General features: G+C 37.9%; 2 protein-coding genes across 7 annotated transcripts in view; one reads left to right on the top strand and one right to left on the bottom strand.

Annotated features, from left to right (window-relative positions):
• The first annotated feature begins 27 nt into the window (after nucleotides 1–27).
• galk2 (galactokinase 2) lies at nucleotides 28–13269 on the top strand. Its single transcript, XM_067379901.1, has 10 exons — nucleotides 28–163; nucleotides 320–408; nucleotides 492–615; nucleotides 7374–7464; nucleotides 7542–7688; nucleotides 7777–7875; nucleotides 8829–8981; nucleotides 9963–10173; nucleotides 12216–12417; nucleotides 12776–13269. The coding sequence occupies exons 1-10, from the start codon at nucleotides 114–116 to the stop codon at nucleotides 12981–12983; spliced, it is 1374 nt and encodes a 457-aa protein (XP_067236002.1). The 5' UTR covers nucleotides 28–113; the 3' UTR covers nucleotides 12984–13269.
• Nucleotides 13270–17316: 4047 nt separating this feature from the next.
• The window catches only part of atp8b4 (ATPase phospholipid transporting 8B4), a 42290-nt gene continuing 39884 nt past the window's right edge, over nucleotides 17317–19722 (bottom strand). For 4 of the 6 annotated variants that reach the window (XM_067378960.1, XM_067378961.1, XM_067378963.1 and 1 more), the window contains one exon: nucleotides 17317–19068. In XM_067378960.1, coding sequence (XP_067235061.1) covers nucleotides 18739–19068 — 330 coding nt within the window. In that variant the 3' untranslated portion in view covers nucleotides 17317–18738. The remainder of the gene's footprint in view (nucleotides 19069–19722) is intronic. The other 2 variants (XM_067378964.1, XM_067378965.1) reach the window with 2 other exon arrangements.

The raw sequence follows: 19722 nt of genomic DNA, 5'->3' as shown, positions 1-19722 counted from the left end.
TGTTGTTTTAGACGCATGATTCCGGGTATGACAGTCAGCTGACAGCATTTGTACAGTGTCGGTACACTCCTGCATATTGTACTTACTGCAAAACAAAGATTTAAAACAGCAGAATGGCCACAATTCCACCGAAAATCAAGGTGCTGCTTAGTGGAAACGAAAGGTGAGTTGCGACTGTTCGGAAAACTTCGTGCAGCTATTCGGAAAACTTCGATTGTGTATGAATGGACTCGCCACGTCGATAAGTATACATTCTATTTTTTTGTTTTAACTTTCGTGTTTGTTTTTTGTTTTCGTTTCTTTCTTCTCTTTTTGTTAGGTTGCAGAAACTGAAAGAGGATTTTCATGGAAAATATGGACAAATGCCTCTCTTCTACGCTCGTGCACCAGGGAGGGTGAATTTGATAGGTTGGTTGCAAGCTGTGTGTGTAAACATATCAAATACATCAGCACTGCATTTTATGTTTTATCATAAATCTTATAATTTCCAGGTGAGCATATTGATTATTGTGGCTATGCTGTCCTTCCAATGGCAATAGAGCAGAATATTCTTGCTGCAGTTTCTGTCAACGACTCCCAAACAATCCAGCTTGCCAATACTGACTCCAGATACAAGTGAGTAGCAATGTGCTACATCTTCAGTTCATCAGAATTTAACTGGTCACATTTTGTCAACAAATATTATTCATTCATTCACTTACTCATTGATTCACCCACTCACTCACTAATTCATTCATTAATTCACTCACTCACTCACTCACTCACTCACTCAATAATTCATTCATTCATTCACTCAGTAATTCATTCATTTATTCATTCATTCATTCATTCACTCACTAACTCAATAATTCATTCATTCATTCATTCATTCATTCACTCAGTAATTCATTCATTTATTCATTCATTCATTCATTCACTCACTAACTCAATAATTCATTCATTCATTCATTCATCCACTCAGAAATTCATTCATTTATTCATTCATTCACTCACTCACTAACTCAATAATTCATTCACTCACTTAATAATTCACTCAATAATTCACTCAATAATTCATTCACTCACTCAATAATTCATTCATTCACTCATTAATTCATTCATTCTCTGACTCACTCACTCATTCACTCACTTAATAAATCATTAATTCACTTACTCATTCATTCACTCACTCAATAATTCATTCACTCCCTCACTCACTCAATTCATTCACTCACTTAATAATTCATTCACTCACTCAATAATTCAGTAATTCATTCACTCACTCACTCACTCACTCACTAATTCATTCATTCATTCACTCACTCAATAATTCATTCATTCATTCACTCACTCAATAATTCATTAATTCATTCACTCACTCACTCAATCAATAATTCATTCACTCACTCACTCACTCAATAATTCTTTCATTCATTCACTCACTCAATAATTATTTCATTCATTCACTCACTCACTCACTAATTCTTTCATTCATTCACTCACTCACTCAATAATTCATTAATTCATTCACTCACTCACTCAATAATTAATTCACTCACTCACTCAGTTATTAATTCATTCACTCATTCATTCATTTATTCACTCACTTATTCATTCATTCACACATTCATTTTTCATTCATTCACTCACTCAATCATTCATTCACTCATTAATTCATTCATTCTCTCACTCACTCACTCACTCACTCATTCACTCACTCAATAATTCATTCACTCACTTAATAAATCATTAATTCACTCACTCACTCACTCATTCATTCATTCACTCAATAATTAATTCACTCACTCAATAATTAATTCACTCACTCAATTCATTCACTCACTCAATTCATTCACTCACTCACTCAATAATTCAGTAATTCATTCATTCACTCACTCACTCACTAATTTATTCATTCATTCACTCACTCACTCACTCACTCAATAATTCTTTCATTCATTCACTCACCCAATAATTCTTTCATTCACTCACTCACTCACTCACTCACTCACTCACTCACTAATTCTTTCATTCATTCACTCACTCAATAATTCATTAATTCATTCACTTACTCACTCAATAATTAATTCACTCACTCACTCAGTTATTAATTCATTCACTCACTCAATAATTCATTCACTCACTCATTCACTCACTTGTTCATTATTCACTAATTTATTTAGTCACTCACTCACATTAATTCATTTACTCATTCATTATTCACTTAATTCATTCACTCATTCATTCATTTATTCACTCACTTATTCATTCATTCACACATTCATTTTTCATTCATTCAATCAATCACTCGTTCATTGTTTACTCAATTCATTCACTCACTCAATAATTCATTCACTCAATCAATAATTCATTCACTCACTCACTCATTCACTCACTTATTCATTATTCACTCACTTATTTAGTCACTCACTCACACATTAATTCATTCACTCATTCATTATTCACTTAATTCATTCATTCATTCAATCAATCACTCATTCATTGTTTACTCAATTCATTCACTCACTCACTCACTCATTCATTATTCACTCAATTATTTAGTCAATCACTCACACATTTATTCATTTACTCATTCATTATTCACTTAATTCATTCTCATTCACTCACTTATTCATTCATTCACACATTAATTTTTCATTCACTCATTCATTCAATCACTAATTCATTGTTCACTCACTTCATTATTCACACAAGTCATTCATTCATTCACTAATTTATTCATTCATTCAATATTCACTCTTATTTATTCACTCACTGACTTAATTCATTCATTCACTTATTTATTAACTGTCACGGACACACAAGAACAAGATGTAGAGATCCAGTTGCAGCATAAGTATTTATTGGGAAATCCAGAAATGTAAGTCCAAAAGCAGGCAAGGGGTCAAAATCCAGATAGTCCACAAAACAAAAGGCCAGAGAAACAAACGGTGAACGTAACAATACAACAAACCACAACCAAAGGCAGAAACAACAGAGACTAAATAGGCAGACACTAATGAAGAAACACAAAACAGCTGAGTGCAATGAATGGGATAATGAGTCCAGGGGTGAGTATGGGAATTGTAGTCCAAGGGGTGAAAACAAGAGTCCAGGATGGAGTGCCCTCTAGTGGCTGACTAGGGCACTCTCACTAGTGATCGTGACATTACCCCTCCTCAAAGGAGCGGCTACCAGACGCTCCACCAGAAAACAAAAAAGAAAAACACAAAAACTCAGGAGGGAGCTGGACAGGAGGAGGATCAGGGGGAGGGATGGTGGGCCAGGACCAGAGCCCCCAACCGAAGGCCAGGGGGGAGCCGGTGGAACGGACCACGGGGGCTCTAAGAGGGTCGGGGTCCTGGCTGAATGCCAGGGCGGCACTGGAGGAACTGACCAGGCGGGTTCCCTGGGGTCTGGAGTCCTGGCTGGTTGCCAGGGCGGCACTGGAGGAACTGACCAGGCGGGTTCCAGCGGTTCCAACGGCCGGGGCAGTGGCAGCAAGGCAGGAAGCCTGGACGACGGTGGCAGGACAGACGGCTTGGTTGACGGCGGCAGAACAGAAGGCTTGGTTGACAGTGGCAGGGCAGACGACCTGGGCGGCGGCGGCAGGACTGGCGGCCTGGGCGGCGGCAGCAGGGCAGAAGGCTTGGATGGCGGCGGCGGGGCCGAAGGCTTGGACGGCGGGGGCAGGCCTGACCAAGGGTGCTCTGTGGCCGTATCAGGGAGAGCGGGCAGCTCGGTAACGGTCTCCGTGGCCGTATCAGGGAGAGCGGAGGACTCAGGGAAGGCAGCGGGCTCAGACTGGAACCGCTCAGGGACGGCATCGTGTTCAGACTGGAACCGCTCAGGGACGGCAACGTGTTCAGGCTGGGGCTGCTCTGGGACGGCAGCGTGCTCAGGCTGGGGCTGCTCCGGCGCCGGCAGGGCAAGGCGCTTGGAGAACCCACAGACAACCTCTAGAGTGGTCTCCAGGCCTTGTCGGACGGAGGAAGCCCTTCTCCTCCTTCTCTTCCGCTTATGAGGGTGAGGCGGTGGCTCACCCAAAATGGACTCACTGGCTGGAGCGGGCTCTGTAGTGGACTCACTGGCTGGAGCGGATTCCCTGGCTGGAACGGGCTCTGTAGTGGACTCACTGGCTGGAGCGGGCTCTGTAGTGGACTCACTGGCTGGAGCGGGCTCTGTAGTGGACTCACTGGCTGGAGCTGCCTCCCTGGCTGGAGCTGCCTCCCTGGCTGGAGCTGCCTCCCTGGCTGGAGCTGCCTCCCTGGCTGGAGCTGCCTCCCTGGCTGGAGTGGACTCACTGGCTGGAGTGGACTCACTGGCTGGAGCGGACCCACTGGCTGGAGCGGACTCACTGGCTGGAGCGGACTCACTGGCTGGAGCGGACTCACTGGCTGGAGCGGACTCACTGGCTGGAGTGGACCCACTGGCTGGAGCTGACTCACTGGCTGGAGCTGACTCACTGGCTGGAGCGGGCTCTGTAGTAGACTCACTGGCTGGAGCGGGCTCTGGAGTGGACTCACTGGCTGGAGTGGACTCACTGGCTGGAGTGGACTCACTGGCTGGAGTGGACTCACTGGCTGAAGTGGACTCACTGGCTGGAGCGGCCTCCGGGCCTTGAAGGATGGAAGAAGCCTTCTTCCTTCTCCTCCTCCTCCCTTTACCGGAGTGAAGCTGAGGCTCAGTGCCCACCTCCCCTGTGCCTTCTGAAACGGATTCCTGGGCTGGAGCATGCAGACTGCCTGGTTGACTCGGTGAGGTCCATTCTCTCCGATGGCGGAGATATGCGGCGAATCTCCAGAAGTCTAAAATCCGTAGCCCCTCCATCTCACATTGAGGCAGAGGATCGTCAAGGCAGCAATTAAAGAAATCCTTTAAAGCTGCATCATTGTACCCCAGCCCCACCGCCATCGTCCAAAAAACCTTGGCGAAGCATCCTACCTCCCAGCCGTCCTGACGTTGGGCCGTCAAAGCCCGAACTTGAGCCATCCGCTCCCTCGTGGTGGCTGGCGGAGGAATCCGGAAGCTCATGCTGCTGGATCTGTTGTCTGGTGGTTTGTTCTGTCACGGACACACAAGAACAAGATGTAGAGATCCAGTTGCAGCATAAGTATTTATTGGGAAATCCAGAAACGTAAGTCCAAAAGCAGGCAAGGGGTCAAAATCCAGATAGTCCACAAAACAAAAGGCCAGAGAAACAAACAGTGAACGTAACAATACAACAAACCACAACCAAAGGCAGAAACAACAGAGACTAAATAGGCAGACACTAATGAAGAAACACAAAACAGCTGAGTGCAATGAATGGGATAATGAGTCCAGGGGTGAGTATGGGAATTGTAGTCCAAGGGGTGAAAACAAGAGTCCAGGATGGAGTGCCCTCTAGTGGCTGACTAGGGCACTCTCACTAGTGATCGTGACATTAACTCACTCATTCATTCAATATTCACTCACTTATTTATTTATTCACTCACTCACTCAATTCATTCATTCACACATTTATTATTCACTCACTCATTCATTCATCCAATATTCACTCACTCACTTAATTCATTCACTTATCTATTATTCACTCATTCATTCATTCATTCAATATTCACTCATTTATTCACTCACTCACAATAATTCTTTCATTCATTCATTCACTCACTCAATAATTATTTCATTCATTCACTCACTCACTCACTCACTCACTAATTCTTTCATTCATTCACTCACTCAATAATTCATTAATTCATTCACTCACTCAATAATTCATTCACTCACTCATTCACTCACTTGTTCATTATTCACTCATTTATTTAGTCACTCACTCACATTAATTCATTTACTCATTCATTATTCACTTAATTCATTCATTTATTCACTCACTTATTCATTCATTCACACATTCATTTTTCATTCATTCAATCAATCAATCACTCGTTCATTGTTTACTCAATTCATTCACTCACATAATTCATTCACTCATTCACTCACTTATTAATTCATTCACTCACTCAATAATTCATTCACTCAATCAATAATTCATTCACTCACTCAATTCATTCACTCAATCAATAATTCATTCACTCAATCAATAATTCATTCACTCACTCACTCACTCACTCATTCACTCACTTATTCATTATTCACTCACTTATTTAGTCACTCACTCACACATTAATTCATTCACTCATTCATTATTCACTTAATTCATTCATTCATTCAATCAATCACTCATTCATTGTTTACTCAATTCATTCACTCACTCACTCACTCATTATTCACTCAATTATTTAGTCACTCACTCACATTAATTCATTTACTCATTCATTATTCACTTAATTCATTCATTTATTCACTCACTTATTCATTCATTCACACATTCATTTTTCATTCATTCAATCAATCACTCGTTTATTGTTTACTCAATTCATTAACTCACATAATTCATTCACTCATTCACTCACTTATTAATTCATTCACTCACTCAATAATTCATTCACTCAATCAATAATTCATTCACTCACTCAATTCATTCACTCAATCAATAATTCATTCACTCAATCAATAATTCATTCACTCACTCACTCATTCACTCACTTATTCATTATTCACTCACTTATTTAGTCACTCACTCACACATTAATTCATTCACTCATTCATTATTCACTTAATTCATTCATTCATTCATTCAATCAATCAATCACTCATTCATTGTTTACTCAATTCATTCACTCACTCACTCACTCATTCACTCAATTATTTAGTCAATCACTCACACATTAATTCATTTACTCATTCATTATTCACTTAATTCATTCACTCATTTATTCAATCAATCACTAATTCATTGTTCACTCACTATATTATTCACACAAGTCATTCATTCATTCACTAATTTATTAATTCATTCAATATTCACTCTTATTTATTCACTCACTCACTTAATTCATTCATTCACTTATTTATTATTAACTCACTCATTCATTCAATATTCACTCATTTATTTATTCACTCACTCACTCAATTCATTCATTCACACATTTATTATTCACTCGCTCATTCATTCATTCATTCATCCAATATTCACTCACTCACTTAATTAATTCACTTATCTATTATTCACTCATTCATTCATTCAATATTCACTCATTTATTCACTCACTTAATTCATTCACTCATTTATTATTCACTCATTCATTCAATATTCACTCATTTATTCACTCACTCACTTAATTCATTTACTCATTTATTCATTCTCTCATTCATTCATTATTCACTCACTCACTCACTTAATTCCCTCATTAATTAATTATTTCACTTACTCACGTATTCATTTTTCACTCACTTAATTCATTCACTCAATCATGCATTCATTGACTCACTTATTTCTTTGTTTCTTTCAGGGATTTCACTGTGTCTGTTGATGGCATCACCATTGACAGAGAGAATCCTCAGTGGCACTATTACTTCCTTTGTGGAGTGAGAGGAATCCAGGTGAGGTGTTTAATATCACATGCTTGCATTATTTCATTATAATCATAGTCATTTGACCCTTGACCTTGTGCATGCAGGAGCACTTGAGCTTGTCTTCATTGGCAGGGATGTGTTGTGTGGTAGACGGGACTATCCCAGCCAGCTCAGGGCTTTCCAGCTCCAGTGCCCTGGTGTGCTGTGCCGGTCTGGTAACTATGGAGGCCAATCAGAAGTCTCTTTCTAAGGTAGTCCTTGATGTAAATCCTCTAACATGCATTATATACAACTGCTGCTTATCATACAGTACATGTGCTCGCTTTGATTTCATTTCAGGTGACTCTCGCCGAGACATGTGCCAAGTGTGAGCGTTATATTGGCACTGAGGGCGGAGGGATGGATCAGTCCATTTCTTTCCTGGCAGAGGAGGGAACAGTAAGCCATGTGTTTCTTAATTTGTTCTAACAAAATACATGGCATTTGTTTTAGGTAATTTTGGTAAAAGGGTTGATGGTATGACACTCATTTTGTTTATGTGTGTGACTGCAGCTAATTTATTCAAAAATACATTAAAAATGCAATTCATACATTCAGTGACCAAATGCATGACAAAATTACTTATTAAATCAAAGTTTTTAAAAATATTTTTAAGCTGTCACTTGTTATTAATGTTAGGGGAAAAAAAATCTTAAAATATTGTTAATATTTGAAAAAACGTATTATCCACCAAATCAAAGTCATGTGGTGCAACCATAGTGCTGCAAACATTAAAACAGGAAATTATATCATGGAGAAGACCTCTGCAGACCCTCTTGACTGTGTCAAGGTCAGTAAGTCTCTTAAAATTAAAAATTAACTTAATTCTTTTTTATGACGTGATGAGGTTAATATGGGTGGTAAAATTTCATATAGTGCAACCACACAATTAACTTGGCATTTATAAATGAAAAAATCATAATTGTATAAAGAATTAGGTTTTACTTTCAAAAAATATATATTTAAAAACTTTTTTAAAATGATTAAAATGCATACACTTACATGTATTCAAGGTTTAAGAAAAAAATATTTATTTTATTATTATTGGTTACACCACATGACATTTTTCTTTCTTCTTTTTTTAAAATACTATTCTATTCTTTTTTTTTTTTTTTTTTTTAACCATATAAAACCAACATGAATACTAAGAGTGCATTTCTAAGGCACGTGTGTTTTAAGCTAGAATTTTAAAATATTTTTTTTTTTTTTTTTTAATCTCTGGACCTCTTATTTGTTATTGACCCATCTGTCATCAGACTGTCAAAAGTGTTTTTGTGTTTAACACTGTGCATCTACATTACAAATACATTTCTTAAGGATGATTCAGCTTGATTTTACATTTTTTCCTCAAGGCAAAGCTGATCGAGTTTAATCCGCTGCGAGCCACAGATGTGAAGTTGCCCGACGGGGCGTTCTTTGTAATCGCCAACTGTTGTGTGGAGATGAACAAGGCGGCCTCATCTCACTTCAACATGAGGGTGGTGGAGTGCCGCATCGCCACAAAGGTTTGAACTTCAGAATGATAGTTTAGTCTTTGTAATGTGAGAATTTTATTGCCAGTTCATCAAAAAAGTACACTACAGTCTAAAAGATTGGCGTCATTAAGATTTTTTTTAACATCTCCTCTGCTCACCAAAGCTGCATTTATTTGATTAAATATACAGTAAAACAGTAATATTGTGAAATATTATTACAATTTAGAATAATTGATTAATTTTATAATATATTGTAAAATGTAATTTATTCCTGTGAATTTTTAGCATCATTACTCCAGTCTTCAATGTCACATGATCTTCAGAAATCATTCAAATATGATGATTTGCTGCTTGAGAAACATTTATTATTATTATCAATGTTGAAAACAGTTGTGCTGCTTCATATTTTTGTGAAAACTGTGATGCATTTTTACAGGATTCTTTGAAAAGAAAGTTCAAAAGAAGCATTTATTTGAAATAGAAATCTTTTGTAACATTATAAATGTAACTTTTGTTCAGTGAACCCTTTCTGACTCCAAACTTTTGAACAGTAGTGTATATATACTGTAGTTTTAATCATTGTAGTAAAAACTTGTTGTTTGGTCATAAGACTATAGTGGTGAATTTAGAAGTAGTTCAAAAACTGTATTTTACATTTAACACTATTTACAGTAGGTGGCGCTGCAACCAAATGTATGTGGTATTTTCAGTTTTGTGTTAATCTGCAGTTGCTAAAATGATGACTCATTTTTTGTTTGCCAAAAACTGGATCTGCCATCAAATTTGTTGAAATTGACCCCAAAATTGGCACCAGATTTTGAGACACTGCAGATTTAAATCCAGAAGCAGTTAAATATTAAGCTTTAGTGATTGGCCACTAATAATTATTGGTAATGTACCAAGAACTTAAGCAAATTCCCCAAATTTGTTCTAGTTCCCATCATAATTTCAGACCTTTGCATTAGTATATTGCTGTTAGAAGATGTGGATCTTGAATCCTCCGGTCTGCAGATGCTGGCTAAAGCGCGAGGTGTGGACTGGCAGCGTCTGCTGAAGCTGGGGGATCTGCAGAAGGAGCTGAAGGTGAATCTGGACGAGATGCTGGAGCTGCTGGAGGAGGTGCTGCACCCTGAGCCCTACAGCAGAGAGGAGATCTGCACGACTCTGGGCATCAGCGCTGAACAGCTGTGTGAAAACATCCTCAGCACCAACACACAACACGGTGAGAGACCACAACAGGAGAACAAAGTCCACTCTATAAATGTTCTGGTCTTACTGGAAAAATAATCTCACATTTTAATTTTTCATTTAATGTATTTACTAACATAAACTAACAATGAGCAAAATTATTACAGCATTTGTTAACCTTAAAAATATTCATGTTAGTTCATAGTGCATTAAATAATATTAAAATAATTAACTTTTGATCTTAAAAATGTACTAAATGTTGGAATTAACAATAACTAAGATTAATAATAAATGATATAGAGGCGTTCGTTCTTAGTTCATGCTAATTAATGTAGTGCACTAATGTTAACAAATTAAACCTTTTTGTAAATTGTTACCAGTTTTCTTAAGGGAAAAAATATATTTTATATAAGCTAATATTTCTAAGTAATATTGTGGTTACACTTTACAATAGATTGCAACAGTCGGGTTCGGAATTAGAAAATCCAATTAATTTTCTTCATTAGGAAATTGATTTTTAACTTATAAACCATTAAAGACAGGCCTGCTGTGAGTTCTGAGATTGTTACAATTGTATATGCTTTTGTTGAAGCCATCTCTTTGTATTATTTCAACTTAATTTTAAAATCATGTTTAACAGCAGAATTTGTGGTGGAAAAACTACATTATCCATGATTCTGCAAGGAAATTCCACCAATCAGAGAGTCTCTTGGGCCAATGAAGCACAGTGAATTGTGCTTTGAAAATACTTAAATATTTCTTTATATTGCATATTTTGCAATACATTGAAATGTTTTGCTTCTATAGATATGATCAACTCTAAATTAATCGTTTTTAATTTGATTGTAATTCGCAGTGCTTCATGGGATTGTAGTTCTTTTTCCCTCACTAAAGCCGTTTAGTACACAGCGTTGTACCTTTTGTCTTATTGTCTGATTTTTTTTAAAATACCTTTTGCTCAAATTAATGTTTCTATAGTTGTGCTTTATATGATAGCTGGTTGTTTTGGTTCAAGGCTTAAAATGCTTTAACAATCCCTATGGAAAAAATACTTCTGGAACCAGTGCCACTGAAAAAGTGGGCGACACTAAAGCACTTTATAAGGTTATATTTGTTGACATTAATTAACATGAACTAACAATGAAAAATACTTTTATTATTCTAAGTTAATGTTAATTTGAGCATTTACTAATAAATTATTAAAGTTGTATCTGTTAATATTATTTAATGGACCTGAGCTAATGTGAACTCATGTATAAAACAGTTAGTTCCCATCCTTGATTCTGATTGGTCAATAGTTGTGTTTTATTCACAATAAAACACGGCTATGATTGCTTCACCCAACGGCAGAGTATTGTGAGAAAGTGATCGATTGAGCGAGTTTATTACCTGCATTCAGATTTAGCATTTTCCTTCAGGTGAGTCATATGTTCATAATAAAAAATCTGTTGAAATGTCCGATGTATTATCTTGTCCTTTTAACAGTTAAGGGGTTTTCCCATGACTGACAGAGCTAGTCAAAGCATTTGTCAGTTGCGTCTTATTCCTTGTTCACAACAATTCAGTCTTTTCAATATAAAAGTCTTCGCTACTGACTGACACACTCATAAAGACAGACTTTGCCACCATCTAATGGCGTAATAATGTAACTTCTGCTGCTGTTCACGATCAGGGACTATTTTTTTCTGACAGAAGGAAGGCTTTTAGTGAAAGTTTACTTCATGAAAGTTGCATTGATACATATTTCTGGCTTTAATATTTGTATTATGTGATAACTGTTTTATAAAAGCAATAAGGTACTCGAAGCCAGTGCTGTATCGTGAATAAGTCACGGCTGAAGCCTATCAACGCCCTTTAGCCGTGACTTATTCACGATGCAGCACTAGCCTAACGTTAACAAAGATGAAAAAACTAACAAATTTAGAGCTCATTTAGCTAATTATTAATAATTATTTAGCTAATATATTAGTTAACTAATGGGACCTTATTGTAAACCTTATTGTGTTACCAATATTACATATTATTCCTGAGACGAATTGTCATTTTGCACTACAACCTCTTCCATTTCTTCCTCAGCGTCTCACTTTAAACTGTACCAGCGTGCCAAACATGTGTACGGCGAGGCCGCCCGCGTACTACAGTTTAAGGCCGTGTGCGACTCTTCCCCTGCCAACGCCGTCACTCAGCTGGGCGACCTGATGAACCAAAGCCACGCCAGCTGCAGAGACTTGTACGAGTGCAGCTGCCCCGAACTGGACCAGCTGGTGGACATATGTCTGTGAGTGAGAGCGTAATCAGCTGATCATGTCATAATACACATTATACACTTATGGATACAGTGGAAAAATATTTCTGTGTTAATATGCATTGTCTTTGGGGATTTGTTTGAATGTTTTTGAAAGAAGTCTCTTATTCTCACCAAGGCAAAGCTGCCATTACTTTAACATTTAAAAAATCTTAATTAATCTTAGTTAATTACCTTTTGACCACCAGTAGTGTATCTATTATGTGACGCAGAAATAGTTTTAAACTGAACGAGTCAAATCTCTGAGCTTCTGTGGAAAACTAATGAAAATTGCCAGAGTCTGTCTAATGAACTGTAGATTTAGCTAAACATCCTTCTCCTCTCTTCACAGGAAGGCGGGCGCCGTGGGGTCAAGGTTAACCGGAGCTGGATGGGGAGGTTGTACAGTTTCCATGGTACCTGGGGAAAGGATAGATTCTTTTCTCCAAACCGTGAGAGAACGTTATTACGTGCCGGACGCCCGTCGATCCGCTCTGGAGAAGCAGAGTTTATTCGTGACAAGGCCAGGAGGAGGGGCGGCAATTTTCATAGAGGAATGAAAAGTAGCGGGGCAATTTTCTCTCATTTTAGCAACACAATCAACCCTGTGGCCTCAGAAACAGGAGGTTGTATGTATAATGAAAAATCTGATGAAAGGGAAACAAGACTTTATAAAGTCTGAATGGGCATTTTCAATCTCTGCATTTCAAAAGAATGAAGAAATCAGTGCTCTGTGATCCTTTTATATTCATTTCGAGGTTTCACGGCACTAGTAAAGTACCAAGAATTGCTCTATACATTCCTACTTCTGCTGCACTTTTTCTGCGCGTTCAAGGTCTGGTTACATCCAATAAAAACATCTCAATGTTTCCAAGCCTCATCTTTTACTTTTTTCATTTAATAATAAATGTCATTAGTAGTTGGTGGATCCAAAATGGTTTTATTCATATTTCATGTTAATCTTTTATGGCTTATGATTTATCAATATTACTTTTGATTTCATATTATAGTGGTGTGAAAAAGTGCTTACCCCCTTCCTGATTTTTACATTTTTTGCGTGTTTGTCACACTTTAATGTCTCAGATCATCAAACAAATTTAAATAAGATAGGAATCAAAGATAGCACAAGTAAACACAACATGCAGTTTTTATTATGAAGGGAAAACAAAATCCAAACCCACATGGCCCTGTGTGAAAAAGTGCTTGCACCTTCCTAGCAGTGGCCGGCCAACCAAAATTACCCCAAGAGCACAGCGATGACTCATCCAAGAGGTCACAAAAGACCCCACAACAACATCCAAAGAACTGCAGGCCTCACTTGCCTCAGTTAAGGTCAATGTTCATGACTCCACCATAAGATAAGAGACTGGGCAAAAATGGCCTGCATGGCAGAGTTCCAAGACAAAAACCGCTGCTGAGCAAAAAGAACATAAAGGCTCATCTCAGTTTTGCCAGAAAACATCTTGATGATCCCCAAGACTTTTGCAAAAATACTGACGAGACAAAAGTGTAACTTTTTGGAAGGTATGTGTCCCATTACATCTGGCGTAAAAAACACAGCATTTCAGAAATAGAACATGATACCAACAGTAAAATGTGGTGGTAGTGTGATGGTCTGGGGCTGTTTTGCTGCTTCAGGACCTGGAAGACTTGCTGTGATAAATGGAACCATGAATTCTGCTATCTACCAAAAAATCCTGAAGGACAATGTCCGGCCAGGACAATGATCCAAAACACACCAGCAAATCCACCTCTGAATGGCTGCAGAAAAACAAAATGAAGACTTTGGAGTGGCCTAGTCAAAGTCCTGACCTCAATCCCTTAAAAAGGAGGTTCATGCTCGAAAATCCTCCAGTGTGGCTGAATTACAACAGTTCTGCAAAGATAAGTGGGCCAAAATTCCTCCACAGAGCTGTAACAGACTCATTGCAAGTTATCGCAAATGCTTGATTGCAGTTGTTGCTGCTAAGGGTGGCCCAACCAGTTATTAGGTTTAGGGGGCAAGCACGTTTTCACACAGGGCCATGTGGGTTTGGATTTTGTTTTCCCTTGTATGTTGTGTTTATTTGTGTTATCTTTGATTAATATTTAAATTTGTTTGATGATCTGAAACATTAAAGTCAGACAAACATGCAAAAAAAAAAAAAATCAGTTAGGGGGCAAGCACTTTTTCACACCACTGTATACATGTTCTCCTACTCCGTGTATTAATCCTCATCGTATTTACTCTTTATGGTTCTTCTTCTTTTATCTTTAAGAGTATGTATGTTTGCTATATTCAATTGTTCTTCAAGTGTCCCAATGTGACAGGTCATGTTGACACGTTTGTGTTTAGATATTGGACGCCTGCCAAGTACTGCAGAAGCGATGATGTTTTCAGAATTAGTTGCTCATTTGATCTTGTACCTTTGTATAAAAATATGTCAGTTTCCATTTCCTCAGACATGTGATAATGCAAGATCTGCAAAATTCCCTTAAGGGTGTGAAAACAACACCTTTTGTATCTATTTTTGACATTTGACCAGTCACTCTGACCTAGCCGTTACACCAACTATATTCTGATCTTCATCTTCATCTGTTAGATACAATACTCTAGATTTTATAATTAACTATTAATTACTTAATTAATTTGTTTGTCTCTATAATTTTCAATTTATAAATTTGTTAATCCTTATTCACATTTGATCTCTGTCATAATGATTGCTGGACTGCCTGGATCTCATTGCCTCAAGTTTTTGTACCAGAAGTGTTTACGGTAAGTAATAAACATCACTATTACTGTTGCTCATGTTTATGTTTAGGGATTCAAACAAACTTAAACTTAAAGGTGTTATATGTACGATTTTTACTTTAATAAAGCAAAAAAATACCCCAATATGTTTGCAGATATTTAGGAAACATGCTAAGTTCACCTACTTGTTTCTCAGAAAAACATTGCTACAGCCAGATATTCTACTTTGAAATGTGTGTTCCGTGTCGGAATGTTTTGGTCTGTGCGAAACCGAGTGCTGCCAGTTTATCCAATAGTATTTTGACATCACAGGTTGCCAGCTGGTGGAAAACACCACGTATTGCAGCCATGGAAACCAGCAAACAAATTGTGTCAGAGAATCACAGATTCTACCCAATCTAAAAAGCCTCTGCAACCATCTAAAAATCTCTATGATCGACAGCATATTAAAATACAGATAAATCAACTCATCAGCTTACAGTGTGTAAGTCTCCTCAGCTTTCATTGTCAATTGCGCTCCCTCTTGTTACGTGTCGTCAAGCTGGCCACTTGCGTCTTTGAACGAGGGGGCGGGGCAAACAATATTTGAATTTGGACTGCAGTACCTATTTTGATCACTGGGTGTCATTCCTACATAGAGCCTCTTTAAGTATTACACTTAAGATGCTTTTAAATTTACTTTTGTTTCACAGGTGAAGTCATTTTAATAGGAATGACTGGGAATTTTGTGTGAGGACTGTTAAGGCCCGTTCACACCAAGAAAGATAACTATAATGATAACTATATTTGCATCCACACTAATGAACGATAACGGTTTGTTTATTCTAAGCTTGCGTGCTGCAGTTTCAAAATGTGTACAACGTTTTTTTGCTGTTCTTTTTGTACTTTAATGTCCTCAGCATGCTATGTTTAGAGTGAAATTAAATTAAATTCGGCAATTAAATCCTCCACAATGTCGTCTGCCATTTTAAATGCGCCAGCCCTTAAGGGAACACTCCACTTTTTTTTGAAAATAGGCTCATTTTCCAACTCCCCTAGAGTTAAACAGTTGAGTTTTACTGTTTTCTAATCCATTCAGCCAATTTCCGGGTCTGGCGGTACCACTTTTAGCATAGCTTAGCATAGTTCATTGAATCTGATTAGACCGTTAGCATCTCGCTCAAAAATTATCGAAGAGTTTCAATATTTTTCCTATTTAAAACTTGACTCTTCTGTAGTTACATCGTGTACTAAGACCGACGGAAAATGAAACGCTGCGATTTTCTAGGCCGATATGGCTAGGATCTATACTCTCATTCCGGCGTAATAATCAAGGAACTTTGCTGCCGTACCATGGGTGCAGCAGGCACAATCATGTTATGCAGCACCTGTGACCCCCAGCTTGCACAGGGAGCATGCCTTGCAACCATGGAGACATTTGTGACATTTGGTCATTTTTGAGCGAGATGCTAACGGTCTAATCAGATTCAATGAACTATGCTAAGCTATGCTAAAAGTGGTACCGCCAGACCCTGAGACCGGCTGAATGGTTTCGAAAACGGTAAAACTCAACTGTTTAACTCTAGGGGAGTTGGAAAATGAGCCTATTTTCAAAAATAGTGGAGTGTTCCTTTAAGTTAGAACGGATTCTGATAGGCTGTCAGTGTTTTGTCCTTCAACAGCTGGAAAAAATTGTTCTGAAAGTGATCCCAACGATATCGTTTCTCATTATAACTGTGTTGTGGACAGTGCTATTCTTTTATATTTAGAACGATTTTGTAATCGTTATAATGATATTCAAACTCACATTAGACCCTTTTAACATTAAATAAAGCGCATATACAGTACCTGATATTGTCATTGCCATACTTTGTGTTGCTGTTCCAGCCGTGACATTTCGGAGAAATAGAAACTGTTTCTAAAATAGAATATTCGCGTTTCGCCGACGCGGCTGGTAGGACAAAAACTCAGATTAACATGGAAAAGATACCTTTTATCGATTGTCGCAGCGTTGCGGTGTAAGTCGCATGCTGCACCATAGCAGAACAACATAGCAACCATCCAACAACCACTCAAAACACCTTGACAACACCTTGGCAACAACCCACAACACTCAGTTTTTCCTAGTAATAACCTAATAAAAAAAAAAAATTGTTCCATGAAACATGAAGGCAAACAATCCATTTTTAAATAAATTAAACAATGGCCATTTAATGCATATCATATAAAAATGACAATGACTTGTATAAAAATCCATGCATTTAAATAAAAACAAACAATCTGCATGGTCTTTGTTGACAAAATAGCACAGCAGAAAAATCTTATACATTCATCATATATATATTATTTAACATAACATTAAATTAACGTCAACTGAACATTCATAAAAACTAAATGTTGCACGACGCCCTTCGTCGAATAAATTATTGTACAAAAATGTATCTACATCAATGAAGGCAATGAACAGCTAATATGCCTGAAATAAAGTGATACATTCAGAGAAAAAATACAATAGTGACACATTCGACTCAACAAACAGAACTCAAAGTACTTCCTTTGATGACAGTAAAACAAAAAGGCACAAAAACCCTTCCGTAAAGGATCATTTGAAATAAATGCCCACTTTATAGACCTTTGTAGTAGATATATGTGGAATTCTAGAAGTTTAAACGGTGTAAATGTTTCAGTCTATCGCTTGATGGAAGGCACGACTTTGCGTAAAAACTCAATATTCTCAGTTCGCTGAGCTGCATGCAAAAGCACTAACTACGATATGAATTATGGACAAGTATGGGATGTTTTTACACTTTCTTTGATGTTTTCTTTTTTAAAAAAGAGGTATGTTTAAAACAAAATTTGGCATTTTAAAATCTTTTAAAACCCATTCACTAGAGCTTGCTTTGCAAGGCCAAAGTAGGATTTACAGCCAATGCTTGTTCTCTGCGGCATCGTTTTCGCACATTCCTAATTGTTACTACTCATCCAGTAGCACGATGCATTTAGGTGCAAACTGTGGGTATAGATGCAACTTCCATGTCTTTAAACGTATCTATATTACATATGCACTGCAGATGGTTGTATCAGTGTTTATAACAAAATAAGAGGTATTATTTCACACACTTGTACATATTTGCTCCCTTATGCCTCATTAGTATTATTAGACCCATGTCATTTGTTGAACATGTTTAAACTTGTGCAGGTAATAGAACTCAGTGGATTTAATGTTTCAGATGCCTAAAACATTTGCAAATGCATAAAGAGAAGTTCTTAGAACTCGAAATACAAAAACGGTGCCTGTCTGAGAAAACTTTTGAATCTGTGCCAGAAGAGGTGAGAATACAAAATGACTCTGAGGTTCATTTTCAAATTCAGTGTGCCTTGTGAGGCGGCAACAGATTTGCATGAGAGTGAAAATTGGGTGACGGAAATAAGTGTTATCTGTGCTTCATAGTGCTGGCTCTTTGGAGTCTCCTGTGCATGTGTGGCCGTGCCCGTGGGCATCTCTGGGAGCCCAGAATGTGTCGGCCCAGAATCCATTATCATTTTCTCACATTAAAGGTGAGCGCTAATTCCTCTTCCTTCTGTAAAGGAAGAAAAACGTTCCTTTATCTGGCCTCCAAGTCTTCCATCGTTACCTCTTGATTTTGGTCACTTTCCCTCCTAAATCTAGAGGTTGCTGAGGTGGTCTCTGCCACATAGATGGTGTCGTTCGCCCCTCGGCTGGTGTCGCCGTGGCCTCTCGAGGGTGAGGATAGTGGGTATGTGGAAGTAGAGGATGTGGGTACCTTCATGTTCTTGCCGGAGGTGATGAGTTCTCCGTATCCCTGCTGGTGGGCAAAAGCGTACGCCGAGCGCCGAGAACTCGTCCTGCGGACTCTCCTGAGGTTCTGCTCTTGAGGACCCTGCCGCCTAGTGGCCTGCTGAAGTAAACGCACCTGCGGGAGGGCAAATTGTTTCGACAGCTCATTATCATGAACACTACAACTCAAAAGTTTGGGGTCAGTAAGATTTTCTCTTTTTAAGAAAGTTAATACTTTTATTCAGCAAGGTTGTATTAAACTGATCAAAAGTGACAATAAAGACATTTATATTACGGTTTCCACAAAAATATTAAGCAGCATGTCTGTTTTCAACATTGAGAGTAATCAGAAATGTTTTTTTGAGCAGAAAATCATCATATTAGAATGATTTCTGAAGGATCATTAGCAGTGTTGAGGGTAACGCATTAAAAGTAACTTGAGTTACATAATCAGATTACTTTTTTCAAGTTACTAGTAAAGTAACGCATCACTTTTAAAATTACAACAAAATATCTGAGTTACTTTTTCAAAGTATTCCTCAAAATTAATAAAAACAGTGAAATGCAAACTCAGAATATTGCACAAACCTGCAATAATTAAATATATTAAATGAAACAAATATACTTAATGTATTTAATCTCACTTTATTAACCAATGTCTTTGCTGCTGACCTTCCATGATCTAATTCAACCACACTAAAAATGACTTACAAAAATCACATTTGTGATCAACCTAAAGCTTACTCATTTCACTTTTGGTGTGAAAGGGCCTTAACATTTGCCAAAAATA

This window comes from Chanodichthys erythropterus, chromosome 24, assembly GCF_024489055.1.
Source record: "Chanodichthys erythropterus isolate Z2021 chromosome 24, ASM2448905v1, whole genome shotgun sequence".
Classification (NCBI taxonomy): Eukaryota; Metazoa; Chordata; class Actinopteri; order Cypriniformes; family Xenocyprididae; genus Chanodichthys; species Chanodichthys erythropterus.
This window is presented reverse-complemented; position numbering and strand designations above follow the sequence as displayed.